The 20,207-nt window shown below is 38.3% G+C and overlaps 1 protein-coding gene across 1 annotated transcript in view; it reads left to right on the top strand.

The window, feature by feature from the left end:
- The window catches only part of NALCN (sodium leak channel, non selective), a 338,653-nt gene that overhangs the window by 270,101 nt on the left and 48,345 nt on the right, over window positions 1–20,207 (top strand). The window contains exons 18-25 of the mRNA XM_011933944.1: window positions 11,810–11,911; window positions 12,347–12,416; window positions 15,202–15,293; window positions 15,382–15,504; window positions 18,051–18,107; window positions 18,351–18,471; window positions 18,568–18,699; window positions 19,669–19,836. Of these exons, the coding sequence (XP_011789334.1) occupies window positions 11,810–11,911; window positions 12,347–12,416; window positions 15,202–15,293; window positions 15,382–15,504; window positions 18,051–18,107; window positions 18,351–18,471; window positions 18,568–18,699; window positions 19,669–19,836 (865 nt within the window). The remainder of the gene's footprint in view (window positions 1–11,809; window positions 11,912–12,346; window positions 12,417–15,201; window positions 15,294–15,381; window positions 15,505–18,050; window positions 18,108–18,350; window positions 18,472–18,567; window positions 18,700–19,668; window positions 19,837–20,207) is intronic.

Genomic DNA, 20,207 nt, shown 5'->3' with positions numbered 1-20,207 from the left:
CCACCTCCCGGGTTCACGCCATTCTCCTGCCTCAGCCTCCTGAGTAGCTGGGACTACAGGCACCCACCGCCACACCTGGCTATTTTTTTGTATTTTTTAAGTAAAGACAGAGTTTCACCATGATCTCGATCTCCTGACCTCGTGATCCGCCCGCCTCAGCCTCCCAAAGTGCTGGGATTACAGGCGTGAGCCACCGCACCTGGCCTATGGGCAATATTTTTAAGACTATCAGGAAATATAGACCCTCTAACTTGCCTAACAATAGTGTAGTTTAGGGGATACTCCACAGCCAATAATATTTTACTACAGCCCAGCATACTACAAAATGAGAGGCAGCACCCTAAAACTACCTGAGCTATATCACCTTGTGAAACTCAGGAAATAAAAAGCCATAATTTGAAAAAACAAAAAACCTTAGAAACTTTTAAAATACCAATTTGATTTTAGAAAGCCATTTTGCTTTTTCTTCTGTGCGAATGGTTTCTTCATTGCTTCTACACTAGTTTCTGCATGAATGAAGGGCAAGTGCAAAAGCTCAAACTGGTATTTTGGGAATATTTATCTTTTCACCACTAATCGTAGTAATAGTAATGGCAATGATACCATACCTGCATTATAATGTGATCCGTCAGTTAAAAAGTCAAGAATAGATTGGGTCCGTGTCAGTGAGTGTTTGTATCATTTTATACTGTTTTTCAAGGAACAATAACAGCTAAAAGGAAAAAGAAGAGGGGGAAACATAATTTTTTTTACAAAAAAAAGGAAAATATTTGCAGTAACCTCAGGACAATTGCTTCGAATAACCTTCCACAAAATTGGGAAGGAGAAAAAGCTCTCCACCACTTTATCAGTGTCTTTTTACTGCCTCTAGAGACGCCTCTCTCCTAGGCTCCAACCTTGCTGTCGATTAAACTCTGCCAGGGTTCCTGGATAACTTAGCAGTGGGGTCTCCCAGGACCATTTGCATTTTGAAAGAAGGCTTTTAAAAAATGAAAGGGCTTTTAAGACAAAGAGGATGCAGATTCCATCTTTTAATAGATGGGTCTACCTAGATATAAATAAAAGAAGTCTGGCAGAGACTGCCGTTTTAGTGTTCTATCCCTCTTAACTTTCTAGGTGTTTTTGTTTTCATAGAATTAGTGTCTTTAGTCTTATCCAAGAGGTTCATCACCAGGGAGGTAAGTAACAGCAGTATAGGGAGGCTTGAAAAAGAGACCTGAGCTAGATCATTCTGGCAAACATCACAGGTTGACATTTGTCCTAATTTGTGAGCAGATAGAGATAAATCACAAAAACCTTAAATCCAGAGTGATATAAGAAGTGTAAGCTTTTATGAAGTATTAGCGTATTGAGATAACTTTCCAAAAAATAACAAATATTTGGGAAAAAATAAAGCAACTCCTTGACTTAAGGTTTCTGGAGGCCTGGCTGTGTAAACAGGCAATTAATTTCAATTCTCAGCTCTCTTGTCTATTCCATGGGAGCTAGGAGGAGGCGATCTTCAGGGCCCTTCCAGTTCTAATGTAGGATACTGGACTTGGTGTTAAATCCCCCCCCGGCTGGCATCAGGCTTCTCTGTAACATTGAACGAGTCACTAATCTGACCCTCAGTTTTCTTATCTACCTTAAAAAAGTTGTCTGAATAATCTATTGACCAAGCAAAATGAAATTTAATACTTATTCCAGTAAGGGAAACTGCCACTTTGTTTTCATGATGTCTCAGAAGGGATAGGTCAGAGGCGGATATACGTAAGGTTTTGGGTTTGGGTTTCAGCGTTTGGAGGATGGAGGTCTATTTGAGATTGGGCAGAATTCTTGCTATGAGTTGAGGAGTATTGAAGATGCCTGGTGTAGACAAGTAATAGTTACTGTTCTGAAGATGGCAGTGCTGTGGTTGAGGACCAGGAAGGGAAAGTGACCTGCCTGGTGCCTCTCCACTGCTTTCCGTGTTCTTTCTCTCGGCTTTGGTTCAACATTTGAGTAATCCATTCTTTACAGGGAGTTTGCCCTTCTATTTTCATTCTCCTTCTTGACTTGGGTGATCTAAGAGAAGAAAAATAAATGGTGACCTTATGGTGTCCTCTTCACATATGAAATTTATTTTTTCTTTTGTGCCTTTTAGATTTTTAACCAGACACAACTTTAACAATCTGATTTTTATAGTGGTTTTTTTTTTCAGTTTTGGATTGATCCCCATTGGGTAGAGTGTTGACAAAAAATCCTAAGGAACACCCATTATTTGTATGTGACTAGCTTGACCGGTTGAGTGGCGTATTGTCTGGAGAAGTGGGTTGGTTGGCCCAGCAGTCTACAGTTCAGATAAATGAATTTGGAGGAAGTGCCTGAAATCAACAATGAAGTTGCTGACTGGTTAACAGCTTTACCTTCCTGGACAAGTCAAGTCATATTGATGCAGAGCCCTCAGCTCTCAGCCCTGGAAATTAAGCTGGAAAGCTGCCAGGGGTCTTAGTTCTCAGGGGGGACCCACATTTCCAAATGTCCATCTTCCATTTGAAACAGGATCCACATTATTCTAGCAGAAAGTATGTTATATACATTACTATGAACAGGAAATTCCAGCCCACAGAAGAAGAAGTCTTTCAGAGAGGAAGGGCCCTAGAGCCTAAGGTATGTGAGTCACGGGTAGAATCAGCCATTTCTATGTATAATCATCTTTAATTCATGTTGTTGTACTTTTTAAAATTAATTGATGTTTTGAGAAATAGAAATCAATTTTTTAATATATTTTAGAACTCTTTGATGAGAAAAAAAAAAGTGGGCCATTTTTACAGAACTTGAGGCTACTGGCCCATGCTAAAATGCAGATGATTCACTTGGCACAAACAGGCATCTGTGTCATTGTTTTTTAAGACTTATCTGAAGAGGACTGTGAGAGAGAGGATGTTCCACTACCTGAATTATAAAATCCAAGATTGCTATTAAATTTGTTGTTGTTCTGACTTAGACTATATCATTCAGCTCCACTAAGGAAAGCTTCTTTTCAAAAGGCAGTGACCTTTTCTCTGCATCAGGCGAAATCAAAAACAAATAGCAATGTGCTTTCAAAAGCGTCACTACCTTTGTTGAGATTTCCTCTAATTCAAAGCCCTGAAATTGAGCACAAATGCATGATCATTCCTGTAAGGCTAAATGAATAGAGAAATGTCAAAATAAAACAATTAAACATTTTACATTATTTTAGGAAGTTCCATCCTTTTGTGGTTTGCCATGAGTACCTCCTTAGCGAGGACAATATCTTTATAACCTTTCGAATGCTCAGTCTCGCATGATGTTTGCATTCTGACATTTGGTTTTATAACGTAACTTTCTTTGGCATGCACTTATATTAATAATTGTTTAAGTCTTAAGGAATAGTCCTTAATGCTACTTAATACAGAAATTAAACAGATTTAATAAAATACATAGAGTTAGTTTTTCTCTTATTCATCATTTTAAAAGAATCATTTAATGACTATAAATACAACTTATATACTACTTACATATATATATAATCACTATGTATTTATTAATCTGCAGTTATGTAAATGACATTAGCTGGATTTTTTTCCTGAAAGAAAGTGCCCCCTAAGAATTCATGCATTCATTCAAGAAATATCTCTGTAGTGTCTTTCACATGCCAGGCATTTCACACCATTTGCTTTTTCCCATTTGGAAAGTTCTCCTTTCATAATTATTGTTCCATAGGTTAGCCAGCTATTCAGCAACTTTGGATAAGGCCGTGTTATTTCTCTGCAGCTCCTCATTCTGGGCAGAACTAGCAAGACACCCTGTACACTACTGGGAGGGCCCGAGTGCCTTACAGTGTCCCCTAGACCTTTGAGCTGGGCTCCTCAGTGGAAAGGCAAGGTGCTGGACTGACCCTACAGATGAGAGAAAGGACAGAGACCCTTGCAGCCTAGGGTTTGTGCCAACCCATGAGATAGCAGCGATTTTTTTATTAGCATTTGGTATGAATAATCCCAAGTTTTAAGAAAATAGAGTATTGAGAATGAATGTCATAAATATTTATCTTTGTAATTCTATTAAGCCTGGCTGCTTATTGTTGGCTTCTTCTTAAGTTTTTCCTGACACTTAAAAACTCTGATAGGTTAGTTGAAACACTATTTGGAAATAAACTAAGTAGATAGATGAAAATTAACTGTATTCAGGCAACTATAAACTAAGGAGACAAGATGTGTAGGCATATGTTTTTGCATAAAACATAAAATAGCAAATATTTAAAAGTGGCAAGATATAACTAAAACAAAAATAACATAAACACATTTTTAGATAGTACCTGATTTGTGGTAATCAAAATATGTTTTATTGAGATAGCATATGATTTATAGATTGTTTTTGGATAAACCCAAAAGTGATTATAATAGTGTTGTGGATTAGAAGGGCTACTATTGAGTTTTACCGAACAGATGTGGGAAGTTTTTTTTAATAGACTATTTTTTGAACAGTTTTAGGTTTGCAACAAAAGAGAGCAAAGGTACAGAGATTTCCCACGTACTTCTGCCCCCACAAAGGCAGTCTCCCCAGCTATCAACATCGCCATCAGAGTGGTACAGTTGTTACAACTGATGAACCTACACTGTCACATCACTATCACCCCATGTCTGTAGTTGAACTGGGGTTCACTCCTAGAGTAGTACATTCTATGGGTTTGAACAAGTATGTGATGACATGTATCTACCATTATAATATCGTACAGAGTAATTTCAGTGCTCTAAAAATCCTCTGCGCTCCACCTATTCATTCCTCCCTCCCCACAAACCCTGGCAACCAATGATCTTTTTACTGTTTCCACAGACATAGAAATGAACATAGAAATACATAGATATGTGTCTCCATAGACATGCATTGATGTTTATGGCAGCTTTATTCATAATTACCAAAACTTGGAAGCAACGAAGATATCCTTCAGTAGGAGAATGGATAAGCAAACTATGGTACATTCAGACAGTGGAATCATTATTCAGCATGGAAAAGAAATGAGTTATCATCATGAAAAGACATAGTATAAACATCAATGCATGCTACTGAGTGAAAGAAGTCAGTCTGAAAAGTCTACATACCATATGATTCCAACTATATGGTATTCTGGGAAAGATAAAACCATGGAGACAGGAAGATATTTTAACAAGGTCTTTCTTTTGTTATTTTATCACTGGAGAGTAAAGTAGTAAACAAAAAATGGAATACATATCTGCTGAAAATTGGCCAATGCAGTTTCTGCAACATTTACAAAATCTCACTTTTATTGTAGTAGAAAGTTCAGCCTTTGCATTGTAATCTGCACATTTCTGAGTCAGTAGTTGGGTTACTAAATTTGAATCCCAGTGAATGATGCGGGGTTGCAGACATTTTTAATGCTGAAATTTAACAGATGCACTAAAGGCATGGATTTCTCATGAGTTAATTTTTCTTTTTTGTTTATAGTATGGGTATAAGTGCATAAGATAAAGACATTCAAGGTTTGTTTTATTTTCTGCCTACAATGAAGTTCTGGTCGCCCATGTATTTACATGCCTTTCTATGAAAACATTTTTGTGAATAACACAAGATTGGGAAGAACTAACCCGCGGTTGCTATGAAAGAGCCAGATCCACTTACTCGGGACAGGGCTGACTCACAAAGGAGTGGGGTATCCACTAGGATAAAAATGCAGCTTTTTCCTCATCTCAGCAAGAGGCCATTACCGACGAGCTCACCCATTAGCATCCGCTGTTGTCTCTACTTGGGAAGATCACATTGTCACTCTAGTGGAGTCAGGTAAGAGCCATTTCCAGGAAATACTCATTATCTATTCTCTTAGTTATACAGTCATAGTTTTACATAATTACCACTGAAAGACCATTTTCCTGTTGTCTGCTAATGTGATTACATTACATTAACCAACCTCGGATAATACTTTCAAATGTATTACTTGTGGAGTTCAAGATTTGAGCAAAATCCCTCAAATGGAATGCTCTGCAAAGTTATACTGCAGTTCCTTCAGATGGTAATTACATTTAATACCAGATGGCATTGTGTAATCTAACTTTTCTATAATGAGTGAAAGTAATTCGAAGACTCATAGGCCTCTCCCTTTCATTACAGAATGTATAGGCTTTCCCACACCCTTGTTCTGGGACATTAAGAAAGAAGACATGGAGACAAAGAAGAAACGAACCGGGGACCCCCTGCTACTGTGTCTATAAACAACTAGTGGTGTTTAAAGGCTAATAAAGCTCCAAAGATCTCCTTATAACCATAATCTTTGGGCCAATTTTAAAATATTTTAGATGGAGAAATGTCAAGAAAAATAGAGACAATTTCAATATTTTTCAAGAATCACAATGATTCTCTTTCCCCAACCTCCATAAAAGATTATACATATATGGCTGTCATATAAGGAGCAATTGAAATTCCACAGCACAAAGGCAATGCAGGGGGAAAAAAAAAGGATCAACCTTTCATATTTTTTTTTTCTCAAAGGCTTGGCAAGAAACCAGGGGTAATATTTTTGCAACTGGGAATGTGTGTTTGCTGAAGAATATTCCCACATTTGAATCATCCTCAGGGGTCCTCATCTTGTTTTACTTTCAAAGGTAGAGAGGGCATAACATTAACCCCAACTGGGAAAAGGAAAATGCCTCACTGTAATTCTCCTCCAGGGAACAGGAATAAAGGGATTACATATGCCTGCATAATGCAGAATTTCCTCACTCAGACAAGACAAAAGACTTCATTATTTTTCACCAGACACTTGAAGTCTTGTGCCTCCCAGTTGCAGAAGCCAAGGAGGCAGGCCAATATTTTATATTAAGCCACTAGATGGAGTTCCTAAGAAAGTGGCCTTCTAGTACTTGCCATTATGAAGAGATCTAGGGAAGATGTTAAGAACCTTGATACCTGACACTACCCAGTCTTTCCCCTAAGAAAAATGAGACTGTCCCTGAAGATCACAGTATTTTTCCAGTACCATTAGCTTTGCTTTTACTCTGGGTGACAAATAAATGAACATTTTCTTCCTGAAAACGTACTTCCTTTGTCCTTATGTGAGACCAAAAGGCATCTCAACCCTAATGAAAAATGAAAAGTGGCAAAATACAACAAAATGGAATCTTCGAGTATTTCTCCTTCTGTGTAGGTCCATTACTTGGTAACTTTAAGGATGTATGCATCTCATTTCTTATATAAAATATTAGAAGTCTCAAATTTTGTAGTTATTCACTATTGCGGCTTGCAAGTATTAGATTCCTATAAGAGAAGGTATATGGAGACCACGTTCCCAGCAACAGATCTGATCTCCAGTTAAAGGAATAAAAATAAGTTCACCTGCTACAGCCTGCTCTGCTTCCACGTTGGCTTTCAGGCTTCTGTAATAGCTTTCACATACAACGTAGAGAAAGATTTATGCACTTTTTGGTTGTAAGGTGCAATGTCTTTTTTTTTTCATTACTGTCTCTTCTAATGTAGGTATGCAGCCCATTATTCTTGAGTGGCATCATATTCTAACTTGAGATAAAATTAAGATTATTTAACTTGCCCCTTTAAAAAGTATATTTTAAACACATGCTGTTTTGTCCATGATGATTTTCATGCTTCAGAAGCATGGAGTGATCAAAAAAGAAAATATTTGATCTTCACAGAATTTCAAGGTTCATTCATTCCACAAATATTTATTGAGCACCTGCTGTGGATAAGAGCTGAGAAATAATCATGAACAATTGTAAAGACAATGCCTGCTCTCTTGGAGCTCTTTGGAGCATGGCATATGTGACGAACATAAAAGACCAAAGAAAATGGCATGGAGAGAATGAGGTTCCTCCTGGTAAAGATGAGACCAGAAAGGGAGGTTAGGCAGACACTAAACAGGGCTTTGTAGCCACACTGCACATTAGGCTTAGCCTTTTTAAGGCAGTGATGGTAACTGCATTCGTGATCTATTGCTGCATGACAAATTACACCAAAACTGAAGTGATTTAAATGACGTTTTTCATCTCACAATTTTAGTCAGGAATCTGGGCATCACTTAGTCATGTCTCTCTCCAAGCTGCATGCATTTGGACTTGAATGGGAAGAGCCCCACTCAATCGCATGGTTATTAGTGGATTCAGGTCCTTGTGAGCTGTGATGTGAAGGCCTCAGTTCCAACCAGTTTGCTGGATTCCTCCCCAAGGGGAACTCTCCACAGAGCACCTCACAAAATGCAGCTTGCTTCTCCAGGGCAAGCAAACAAGAGGGCGAGAGCAAGTCAGCATGAGAGAGAGAGAGAGAGAGAGAGAGAGTTCTAGGAAGACAGAAGTCATAGTGTTCTGCAACCTCTCCCATTCTTCTGCTCCTTAACAGGAAGTCACTAAGTGCCACCCACATTCAAGGGGAGGGAAGTACCCAAGGGCGTGAAACCCAGGAGCCAGAGATCATCAGGGTAATCTTAGAAACCTGCCTGCCACAATACCATTATGGACGTTCATTCCGGAGAACATTCGGTTTGGGATAACAGTGCAATGTCTTTTCTGAGGGTGGAGGCATAGAGACCAGTTAAGAGGCTACAGCATGGGTCCACAATGGACATCACTATCAGTCAGAACACAAAAGACAGCTTCTGCTATTATCCTCTGCCAAACTTGCTGCTCAGTCCCCAGTGCTATGTAGAGTGTTATAACATCCACCATGACACAGGACAAGATACAACAGGAAATAATAGCAACTAAAATTCAAAGAAAGTGTTGATGTTTCCAAAGTGCTGTCACATTCATAATCATCTTTACTTCTTCCAACTCCCTGTGAAGTCAGAAGGAAAGGCATTATTGTTCTCTACATTTTACATATGAGAAATGGAGGCTCAGAGAAAGCACATCACCTGTTAAGGTCCCACAACTTATAAAAGCTGAAGTTAGAAGTGTGTGCTTCTAAAGCTTACGTTTTCTCAACTCATCTTCTCCATTAGGCTTCCAGAAAAAGGCAGAATTTTCCATCAGCAGCTGCACGGCAGGGTGGAATTCTTTGAACTGTGAGAGACTAGCAAGTTAGAGATGGGGTCACACAGTCCCCATGCACCTGATGCTACCCTCCCTACTCACCCCTCCCCACCTTTTCACTTATTCTATTCAGCAGGCAGCCTGAGGGCCAGGAACTGAACTTCCCAGGAATGGGAGGCTGAGTGATAAAGTGGTCCCTCATCACCTCACAGCCTAGTAAGGGGAATAACTAATGATAACAAAATGCCGTAAGCATTAAACAAGCTTGGTTAATAACATACTGTAGGAACATGGAGTATACAACAAGTCATTTTTTTGTGCTTTCACATAGGTGAAATACTCATTTCTCATTTCATGTTACTTTTCAGAACCCATTTGTATCAGTCTGTCATTATATTGTGCATGTTAAAACACTATTTGGTATTTCATGGTTTGCCTTACTGTATATGCTTATCTATGGTAACATTGTATTTCCTTTAAAAAATAATAAAGCAAACTTCTACCATGCTTTTGTATGAACCTGGGCACATTGGATTAGAGTACATGTAACCTCTTAGCAGGTCTGATTGTGTCCAACTGAAGTTCATAGCTTTCTGGCAACACTGTTATTTTCCAAGATAGCAAAATTTCTTACATGGCCAAGGAAAGTGACAATGGCTTAGGCAGTACAAGGCTGTTTCATTATGCAGAAACATCCTATCGTGGGCGTCTTTCTATACCTGTTTCAATGTCCAGGTCAGCTCCAGGCCAAAGGGTTATAAAACGTCCTTTCCATTCCCTTGCTCCTGCATCTACCATCCAATCTCAGGTTTGTAACTTCCATCTGCCATCCTTCCCTCATCCACCAGGAACCTGTGTGTGGCCAGTGGTCTCCTTGTATAATGGAATGAGATTTTTCAGAATGTTCTCTTTAGACATATTTATGTATCTGTAGAAAAGTTGCTTCATGCTGTTTAGTAAATGAAAAATAGTGATTATTTGGGGTTTGTTTCCAAGAATACATTTACATTCAGTGAATTTGTACGGTTTTTCATAGATATTCATCATAATTATCTTCATCCACATTAAAAGCACTTTTAAGGACTTAAATATGACATATTTAGTAAGTTCTTATATAATGTATTATTATATAATTTCTTATATGATGTATTATAATAAGTTCTTCTGTAATATATGTGTTATATTTAAGTACTTAAAAATGCTCCTATTATACATGTATCATAAGTGCTGCTATTTTAAGTGTGCTAAGCACATACAAATCCTTTTCTCAAAGATCTTAACTCTGAGACAGAGAGTAATCATATTATTCAAAGCCATTCAACAAATACATCTTAAGAAACATATTAAATCTGAAAATTATATGTAAAAAATGACAGAATTATGTGTTCAGGTGTTGAGCAAATAGAGTATCATTAGATTTGCATATGATAAAATCATTGCATTTTCAACCTGTGAGCTGTCTTTCAGAGCAAGCCTTTCTCTTCATTTTACCAATAAGGAAGTTGGACCCAAAGATCACCCAACTGGTTCATAGCAGTATAACTTCTGGCACACAGGTCTTTTAATCCCTTGTGTTATTTTCTTGCCACTTACCAACTATCTCAAGGGAATTCCTGTCAGTCCCAGTTGGAGAAAATTTTCTGGAGAATAATTTTTTTTTTTTCTCACCAAAATCATTCACACCACAGGTGTTAGGCCACCCAGTTGTCTTCACTCATTAGCAAATCTGCAATTAACACAAGTCCAGTTATGGTCCAAAGAGAACGTGTTTTTAAAAGTCTCCATGGTTTAAACAAGTGGTAACTGGTTACCAGTAAAGCTGCAAGCTTCAGACTGAGGTTTCTGTAGGTAATAATTCCAAAAACTGTGTGCCTTCCTTTTTAGAACTGTGATTTTAAAAACAACACATAACATTTGCCATCTAAACCATTTCTAAGTGTACAGTTCAGTCATGTTAAGTATGTTTACATCGTTGTGCATAATTCCAGCTTTAGTTACTGCTCTTTATGACTCATTTTTGCTTCTAAATTTTATGTTTTCCTAAAGTTCTGCAAAATCTCCTTGGAACATATATTTCATCATTCCAGGAGCCGGAGTGGACAAATCCTTCCCAAAGGGGGTTTATTAGAAACCTTGTTTAAATTCAAAACCGACATCATGATTGCCTGTGTGTATTAGTCTGTTTCATGCTGCTGATAAAGACATACCTGAGACTGGGCAATTTACGAAAGAAAGAGGTTGAATTAACTTACAGTTCCATGTTGCTGGAGAGGCCTCACAATCGTAGCAGAAGGTGAAAGGCACGTCTCATATGGTAACAGACGAGAGCTTGTACAGGGAAGCTCCCCCTTTTAAAACCATCAGATCTTGTGAGACTAATTCACAATCACGAGAATAGCACAAGAAAGACCTGGCACCGTGATTCCATTACCTCCCACCGGGTCCCTCCCACAATACCTGGGAATCCAAGATGAGATTTGAGTGGGGACACAGGCAAACCCTATCACTGTGGGTAGGCTGGCCTTCCTTCTTATGGCCTCCTGATAGAAGCTCTACCATTATTTTTGGAGAGGAGGGAGGAGGCAGAAGGAGGAGGGGCAAGAGGGGAGCTTTCTGTTTATTTTCCAGTCGTTCTTCATAGCTATGATGCTTCTGCTTTGTAAGTGTTCTTGACACAGAACATAAAGTTCATTTTCCTTTATAATTATACGTTATTTGCTGTATTTTGTTTTCATTGGTGTTGCCTTTAAAATAATAAAAGTAATGAGCACTTATGTATTATTCATCTCAAGTGTACAAACCATGCATTTATCTTGGGCTCCTTTTTTTTTTCCTAGAGCTTGCACCCGACAGCGCATGCTGAGTGGATCATTTGAGGGGCAGCCCACAAAGGAGAGGTCAATCCTCAGCGTGCAGCATCATATCCGCCAAGAGCGCAGGTAAATACTCGGAAAGACAGGGCTTCAGAGACTGTAAAAAAGGGGGTTTTACAGGAAATGGTTGCTGTACACAGCCACCGCTGTCAGCCCTGGCTGCCAGACAGGCATGGCTGAGGAATCGAGTTCTATTTGCTATTTGTTACAACAATGAAACACCTACTCAGATCCAAAGATTCAAAAAAATCTCTACTTCACAATCCTTTTCCTTGGAGATGGCCAAATTCTCACTTTTAAGATCAGAAGGAAAAATTCTGAATTTTGTTAGATGGGATCAAAGACATTTGGAAAGAGTATAAGCTTCTGCTACGAAAAGAAATCATAGGCATTTGTGGTGTTGTAGCAGAAAAAGTGTTTTATTTTGAATTTACCATGGTCACTGCTTGAAAGGTGAGTTTGATCGTGAAATGTATTAACCAGTGACTGTGGTTGTTTTAGGTCACTAAGACATGGATCAAACAGCCAGAGGATCAGCAGGGGAAAATCTCTTGAAACTTTGACTCAAGATGTAAGTTTTAAGCAGTGCTTTGGATTTCAGAAGCGTGATTATGAAAATGTATTTAAATGTCTGCTTAGACAGTGTCAGCGCCTGAGTCTTTCTGCCGCATTCCCATGTCTCCTTAAGACTTCATACCAGAGGGAATCAGGAAACTCAGGATATGAATTATGTAGCCAAGTACCAGAAGTAACTGTTAACAGCAGAAAACTCCAGTCATCCCACACAAAGCACATGTCTTAGTTAAAATTGTAACACAAAAGTGTCATGTCAGTTGCATTTGACTTGAAATTAAAGACACTTTAAGCATTTTAGATAGGTTTGATTTGCATCATTGACTTTGAATATTCCCTAAGAATCAAATATTCTGGAATCTAGATCAAGGGTCTATAATTTCAGGGCTTTTATATGAGGAAGTGAAATTTTATTTCTAGAAGAATTTTTCTGCCAAAGACTATCTAGTATTTCCCAAGAAAGGCTGTAGGTCATGTATTTATTTACTGGCTCTACAAATAGTTATCAAGTGTTTGTTATGTGCTGGGTCCTGTTCTAAGGAATGAGGAGCAGTGGGGAAATAGGATAGACTCAATGCCCTCCTGGAGCTTAAATTTTAGAATAGGAGACAGATAATAAGTTCGTAAAAATATAAGGGAATTTCTGGAGTGATTTCTTTTTATTTTCCATCATCTCTTCATTACTGTGACAGATTTGCTTTGTAATGTAAAGTGAAATGAAGTCACGTAAAGAAATCAAAGGTGGGGATTTGGGGGCTGGGAATTTTAGATATGATGGTTATCGTAGACCCCTCTGCGTTATCCCAGAGACCCAAATGAAATGAAGGAGCCACGAAAAAAATGCATAGAAGCCAAGCGTTAGATGGCCCAGCAGCTATACCACGCAAAGATTACAGTGAAAGGAAAGGCATATTAAATAACTGTAATTATGAAGTCCTGATTAAAAGACAGGCCTTAGGTTGAATCTGGATGAACTGGCTAAAAAAGTAGTCTTGAATGTTCAGAGTCAAGGATGGCACTTGAGAAAGGAGGGCTAGCAAGAGAAAGTTAGCAAAGCCTTAGGGTTATTTTGTTTTTCTCTTTTTCACCACTTACGTCTTATTTCTTGAGTTTTTGGAGTGTTGACCTACTACATCTGCTTTCATTCTTTAGAAACTTGTGTGTTTTAGTCTGAATAGATGGTTTTTCTTAAGTGTTCCAGGCAAAATCAAGAGCTAGAAGTTGGCAATGAGAACACCTGATATCACCAGTACCCTATAGACATGGTTCTTCTAGTTGGCACAAGATCTGTTGCTGCCATGATTTTTAATGTCCAGAGCTCTATCTGATTGGCTACCATATTGTTGATATGGAATTGCCATCAAATCCAACACATGACCTGTGCACTTAGAATTGCAGAGTCAGCCATATTGCACGGAAAACATTTTCAGGTGAAAAGTCAGAGGCAACCCTCATTCAAAGTGCCATCAATATGTTTCAACCGAAACGTACAACCTACTTAAGAATCAAATCAGAACGTGTCTTTGAAAATAATGTGTTTAAACATAGACAGCAAAGGCCCTGTTTGAACAGTCTAAATGCCAGAACTTACTTCTTCAGAGACTTCCTACCCTATCTTTCATATAGAAGTAGAGCAAAATCCATCTCCCTCTTTCTCCATAGCAAAATGTCATGGGGTTCTGATCATTTCCAATAAATTCTTATAAGGTCTTTTCTCCCACAAAGGGGAGATTTAAATTAGAGAATTTTAACTTTTTCACTTATTCTGAATGAGAGCAGACACAGATAATTAAGTCTAAGGAGTGCTTTCTGTAAAATCTACTGCATTACTGGAACTCTGGCCCTGCACCTTTCATGGGGTCCATCTAAAGGGCTGTGAAGGGCCCGCATGGCCTGCTCACCTCTGTTAGATTTATCTACACTGGCATCCTGGCTATTCCATGTGTAGACATGCCAGGCCTGCTCCCAGCTGTGGAAGAACACATTTCTGCAGCCCTACCACAACCTACACCCTCACATCCTTCTAGTCTTTCCTCAGATAGCACCTTCATATTGAGGTCTACCCTGACCTGTTCACTTAAAATCACAATCTTCTAGCCTGTGAACACCTCTCTATTCCTCTCACCCACTGTGATTTCTTAAAAATAATCAGATCACTAAGCATCCTCTAATATACTTATTTTGAATTATTTTTTATCTGTTTCCCACTGACTAGAACACCCTATGAGAACAAGGATGTTTTGTTTCCACTTGCCATATCCCACACATTAGAACAGTGCCTGGCACATAACAGGATTTCAGTCAATATGTGCTGAATGAATTACTTTTCAGAGGAAAAAATACTCTTGCCATGAAGACTGTGGCCATTAAAGATATATATTTAATCTTATATATACTGTAAATTTATATATTTAATGTAAATATATACAGTTAGTTTAAGTATACATATTTAATGTAAATATATACATTTAGTATAAATATACATACTTATTGTAAATATATACAACTCATAGATATATATTTATTGTAAATATATAGTGTAAATATATTGTAAATATATACATTTAGTGTAAATATGCATATTATAACCATATACATTTAGTATAAATATACATATTATAAAATATACATTTAGTATAAATATATGTTTAACAGTAAATATATATAATTAATATTTATACTTTATATCGAGGGAGATATTGGTTTTAATTTTTTTAACTGATAATATATTTTGCATTCAAAACCCTCCTATTTTAACATACCCCCTTTTAATTTATTTCTAGCATTCCAATACAGTGAGATATAGAAATGCACAGAGAGAAGACAGTGAGATAAAGATGATTCAGGAAAAAAAGGAGCAAGCAGAGATGAAAAGGTACAGGTTGCTGCAGTGTCCCATGGCTCTCATTTGGGAATGGCAACATTTCCCTTAGCCTTATTCTCCCATGAATTTCTCCTTCAAGGAAAGTGCAAGAAGAGGAACTCAGAGAGAACCACCCGTACTTCGATAAGCCACTGTTCATCGTCGGGAGAGAACACAGGTTCAGAAACTTTTGCCGCGTGGTGGTCCGAGCACGCTTCAACGCGTAAGTACACTTCATTTCAGCCAGGTGTTTGGCCTGAGCCGTGCAAACAGCAGGGGTGTTGTCATATGAAGAAGAAGGGACATGTAATCCTAATGGGGTCACAAAATAAACTGTGGACTAATTAATCATGCTGCTCCTCTTTGCTGAACACCCGACCAGGTGGAAAACAAACAAAGGTCGCAGGTAGTTAACATTGATAGGAAACTCGCATTGATAAAACACAAAACAGCCATTTTCGTTTGTGCATTTTAGCAGCTTCCTGATACATTTATATCGGCATTATTAACTCCGTATTTTATTTTGGAAATACTGAGACAAAAGGAGACTAAAGGACATGGTGAAATGAAGGTCATTGTCCATGTCTTCCATCAGGCTTGTAGTTTCTTTGTGGTAAAAATACCTCGATTGGTTTATTGGAGAATCATGTAAAGTTGACTAGTGCTTTCATTACCAACTGTTATATGAAGGAAACCCACTGTCCACTGTCTCTACTCTACCAACATGGAAGAAATGTGTAAGAAGCCATCAGTAGGGTGAATGCTGAAGACACTGTATTTGTGGACACCTAAGCCAAGTTTGACGGGCAACCAATGGGTGAAATGGATTTTTGTCACGCATACCTGTGTCAGTCCATTTTCATAGTACTGATAAAGACATACTTGAGACTGGGTAATTTATAAAGAAAAAGAGATTTATTGGACTCACAGTTCCGCGTGGCTGGGGAGGCCTCACAATCATGGTGGAAGGCAAAAGGCACGTCTTACATGGCACAGACAAGAGAGAATGAGAAGTGAAAGCAGAAACCCCTCATAAAATCATCAGATCTTATGAGACTTATTGACTGCCACAAGAACAGTATGAGGGAACCGCCCCCATGATTCAGTTATCTCCGACTGGTTCCCTCCTACAGCACATGGGAATTATGGGAGCTACAATTCAAGATGAGATTTGGGTGGAGACACAGAGCCAAACCATATCAGTACCTTTACGTAAATATTCCTAAGACATTAAGAGTCATGGAGGAAATGAGAAAACTTTCCATGTTCCCATTATGTGGTTGGACTGTCCCTGATGCCATCGTTTAAGTAAATTGATTTCTTTGTTATTAATTAGTAGCATATGATAATCGCTACCTGTTATGGACTGAATTGTTCTCCCCCAACAAAATCCATATAGTAGAGTCCGAACCCTCAGAACCTGAGAATGTGGCTCTATTTGGAAATCGGAATTTTAAACAGGTTAATTAAATTAAAATGAGGTCATTAGAGTGGGCCCTAATCCAATATGATTGGTTTCCTTGTAAGAAGGGAACATTTGGACACAGACATATACAGAGAGAAGACCTTGCGAAGACACGTAGGGAGAAGACGGCTGTCCACAAGTCAAGGAGACAGCCCTGGAACAGGGTTATCCCTCACAGCCCTCAGAAGGAACCAACTCAGCTGGCATCTTGATCTTGGATTTCCAGCCTCTAAAACTATGAGAAAATAAACTTACGTTGCTTAAGCCACCCAGTCTTAAGCACCAGTGGTACTTTGTTACAGCAGCTCAAGGAAATTAATACAAACTATTATAACATTTCAGGGACGGAAGAGACCTCAGGGACCACTCGGTGTCATTTGTGTGCCCCCTCCTTCAACAGAGGAGGACATTTAAGCATGCAGAAGTTGAGGGCTTTGCTCAGGGACCCAGCTACTACCTGGCTATCTCTTGATTGCCAGAGTATTGTTCTTTCTGCTTCTGTAAAGACTTTCACAATTTAAAACAACTGAGTCATAATTATTAAAATCTTCCATGAGTTTTCAAAGTAAAGGAAGAAAATGTCAGTTTAGAGATCGATTTGATCAGTTCTCGAAGTAGGTTTTTTATCTTCAATTATCCTGTTGGCTGCCTGCACCTTAACATCTCATGGCTAATTCTCCACTTCACTTAGTGTGGTGGAATTTCCCTTTTATCAGCAAGGCAGCTGATGTTGATTACAGTTGATGAAGACTCTGTTGTAACTGGGGACACATACGCAAAGACTGTAAGCAATCTCATTGACGGTGCTCACGGGCTTCCTGAAAGTAGAAACAATGAACCTCCCGTCCAAGAAATTCTAAATACATCGTTCTACAACATCACAGTTAAATGCAGGGGGAAGAAGTCTATTTAAATTATGGAGATTTAATTAAATAATTTCAAAGAACGAATATTCTTGAGCTATTAAGACAAAGATTTTAAATGAGTATTTTTAAATGAAAGTCAAAATTTAATTTTGTACTACCCGTGTCAGAAAATTCCGAACAAAGTCACAAAGTCTGAAATCAAGTATTTTGAGACATATAAAACTTTATTTTCATAAGCATCAACTGCAAATTCTTTGGATTTTTTCTTTCGTCTAATGTTCTGTGACCTCCAGAGTCACCTACAGTTAACATATTTTATAACGGACATTGTAGATAGGATGTACAAGAGATTTTAGGTAGATGTTTGCAAATATGATTTTTAGCAAGTTAAAACATGCTTGCTGTGTTGCAGAATTTTATATATGTGTTCTCTTACAGATCTAAAACAGACCCTGTCACAGGAGCTGTGAAAAATACAAAGTACCATCAACTTTAGTAAGCATTAAAAACTTCATTTTCTATGCACATTTGAAGTTTTCATGTACTATTTTATGCCACATACAAATATTAAAATTCTCTTTTATTTTCTTGCTATATAGTGCTACGAAATAGATGATTGGGGAAAGATGTTTTTAAAATACCAGTCATGTTGATAGAGCCACAGAAGCCATCATCTCTAACTCTTAGAAGCCTTTCCTGGAACCTTTATGTTTCTCAGTTTTGTTTGGTCTTTGGCAGTGATTTGCTGGGATTGGTCACTTACCTGGACTGGGTCATGATCATCGTAACCATCTGCTCTTGCATTTCCATGATGTTTGAGTCGCCGTTTCGAAGAGTCATGCATGCACCTACTTTGCAGGTACCGCTGCTAAATCTCACCTTACAACTAGGAGGTAAAATACTGACCTGCCGTTTTTCCGTTCATTGTAACCACACCGCCTTTTGCCCATTTCAGATTGCTGAGTATGTGTTTGTGATATTCATGAGCATTGAGCTTAATCTGAAGATTATGGCAGATGGCTTATTTTTCACTCCAACTGCTGTCATCAGGGACTTTGGTGGAGTAATGGACATATTTATATATCTTGTAAGTTTCTGGTTATTTCCTAAATGAAAACTGTAATGGTTTTGTAAAATCTCCTGCATTTCTTGGTATAAGTGCAAGATATAATATGAGTCACAGAGGTTTAGATTCCCTAACTGAATTCTTAAATGGACTCTAGAGTAGTTCATAGTTCATTATATGCAAATAAGGGCCATGCATGTAAAATCTAAATTAAGAGCATCATAAATATCTATGGATAGTTCTGTTGTTCAAATATACTAATCACAATTTTATGTATGAATGAGACATACATGAATAAGATCTAACATAGCAAACCTAGTTTGCATCCCACAAATCTTATGGCTTCTATACTAAAAAAAAACAAAAGTTTGTCTCATATAAACCATGTTATTGGTTATGAGCCCCTTGTTGTTGAAAGCCAACTAAAGTGATTGTGACTGAACCTCTCTCCTGATTCCAATGCATAAAATACCTGGCTATAGCAGATGCCCATTCAACTGTCCAGTAAAACTGGCTGGAAAACCACTGAAATGGGCTCAAAGAATTTTTTATTTTTTCTGTATGTCCAAGAAGGCATGAAATCATTGTCTTTGCAGACACAACAAGGAAAATTGTGATCATTAACAGGTAGCATGTTGCAGATCATTGATAAAATAGCAGTAACCTTGATAAAAGGAATTCCAGCCATGCTGACATCAGCAGAGCCTCCAGAGTAGTTAGTTAAAAGAATGCACTGGTGTACACACACACATACACACACACACACACGGTGTGGACACCTCCACTTCTTTCCTGCATACACATGATGACTTTCCTTTGAGGTATCTAGCAAGTCCAGATGAAGTTTGTTGTTTAAAGTCAACAGATTGCACGTACAACCAGTGAGTGGAATCTCTGCTAAATGAAAAGTTGTGGCCAGTTGGCTCTCAGAAAATGTAACTAGCAGGGGATGAATTGTATAAATTCCAGAGATTGTTTTTTCCCCTTTAGGTGAGCTTGATATTTCTTTGTTGGATGCCTCAAAATGTACCTGCTGAATCAGGAGCTCAGCTCCTAATGGTCCTTCGGTGCCTGAGACCTCTGCGCATATTCAAACTGGTGCCCCAGATGAGGAAAGTTGTTCGAGAACTTTTCAGCGGCTTCAAGGAAATTTTTTTGGTATGTTAGAATTATCCTTTGATTCCAGTTTGCAGTAGTCCAACTCTAGTAGCTAATGAGGAAAAAGTGAGTCTTGCTTATCAAGGTCAATTCAATAGTTTTGGTTATTGCCAGAGGGTTATAGAGGCACTAACAAAACACAATGCACCTTCAAACACTTTACCCGTGGGCACCTCTGGCGTAGGAGTTTATTTAATTCACCTAAAGAGAAGCACTCTGAGATTTGAAAGAGTTCGTGTCTGCTGACTCTTTCAGACCTACCTCTTGACTCTAATTTATACTCTGGGTTTTAGTTTCCTCACATCTGAAAATGAAGGATAAGAAGATTCAACACCATGTACTCCACAAATGGGATTAGGAATTCATGCATT

The sequence above is a fragment of the Colobus angolensis genome, unplaced genomic scaffold (assembly GCF_000951035.1).
Source record: "Colobus angolensis palliatus isolate OR3802 unplaced genomic scaffold, Cang.pa_1.0 Scaffold13, whole genome shotgun sequence".
In the NCBI taxonomy this organism is placed as follows: Eukaryota; Metazoa; Chordata; class Mammalia; order Primates; family Cercopithecidae; genus Colobus; species Colobus angolensis.
Note: the sequence above shows the minus strand (reverse complement) of the source record. Positions and strands in the feature narration are given on the sequence as shown.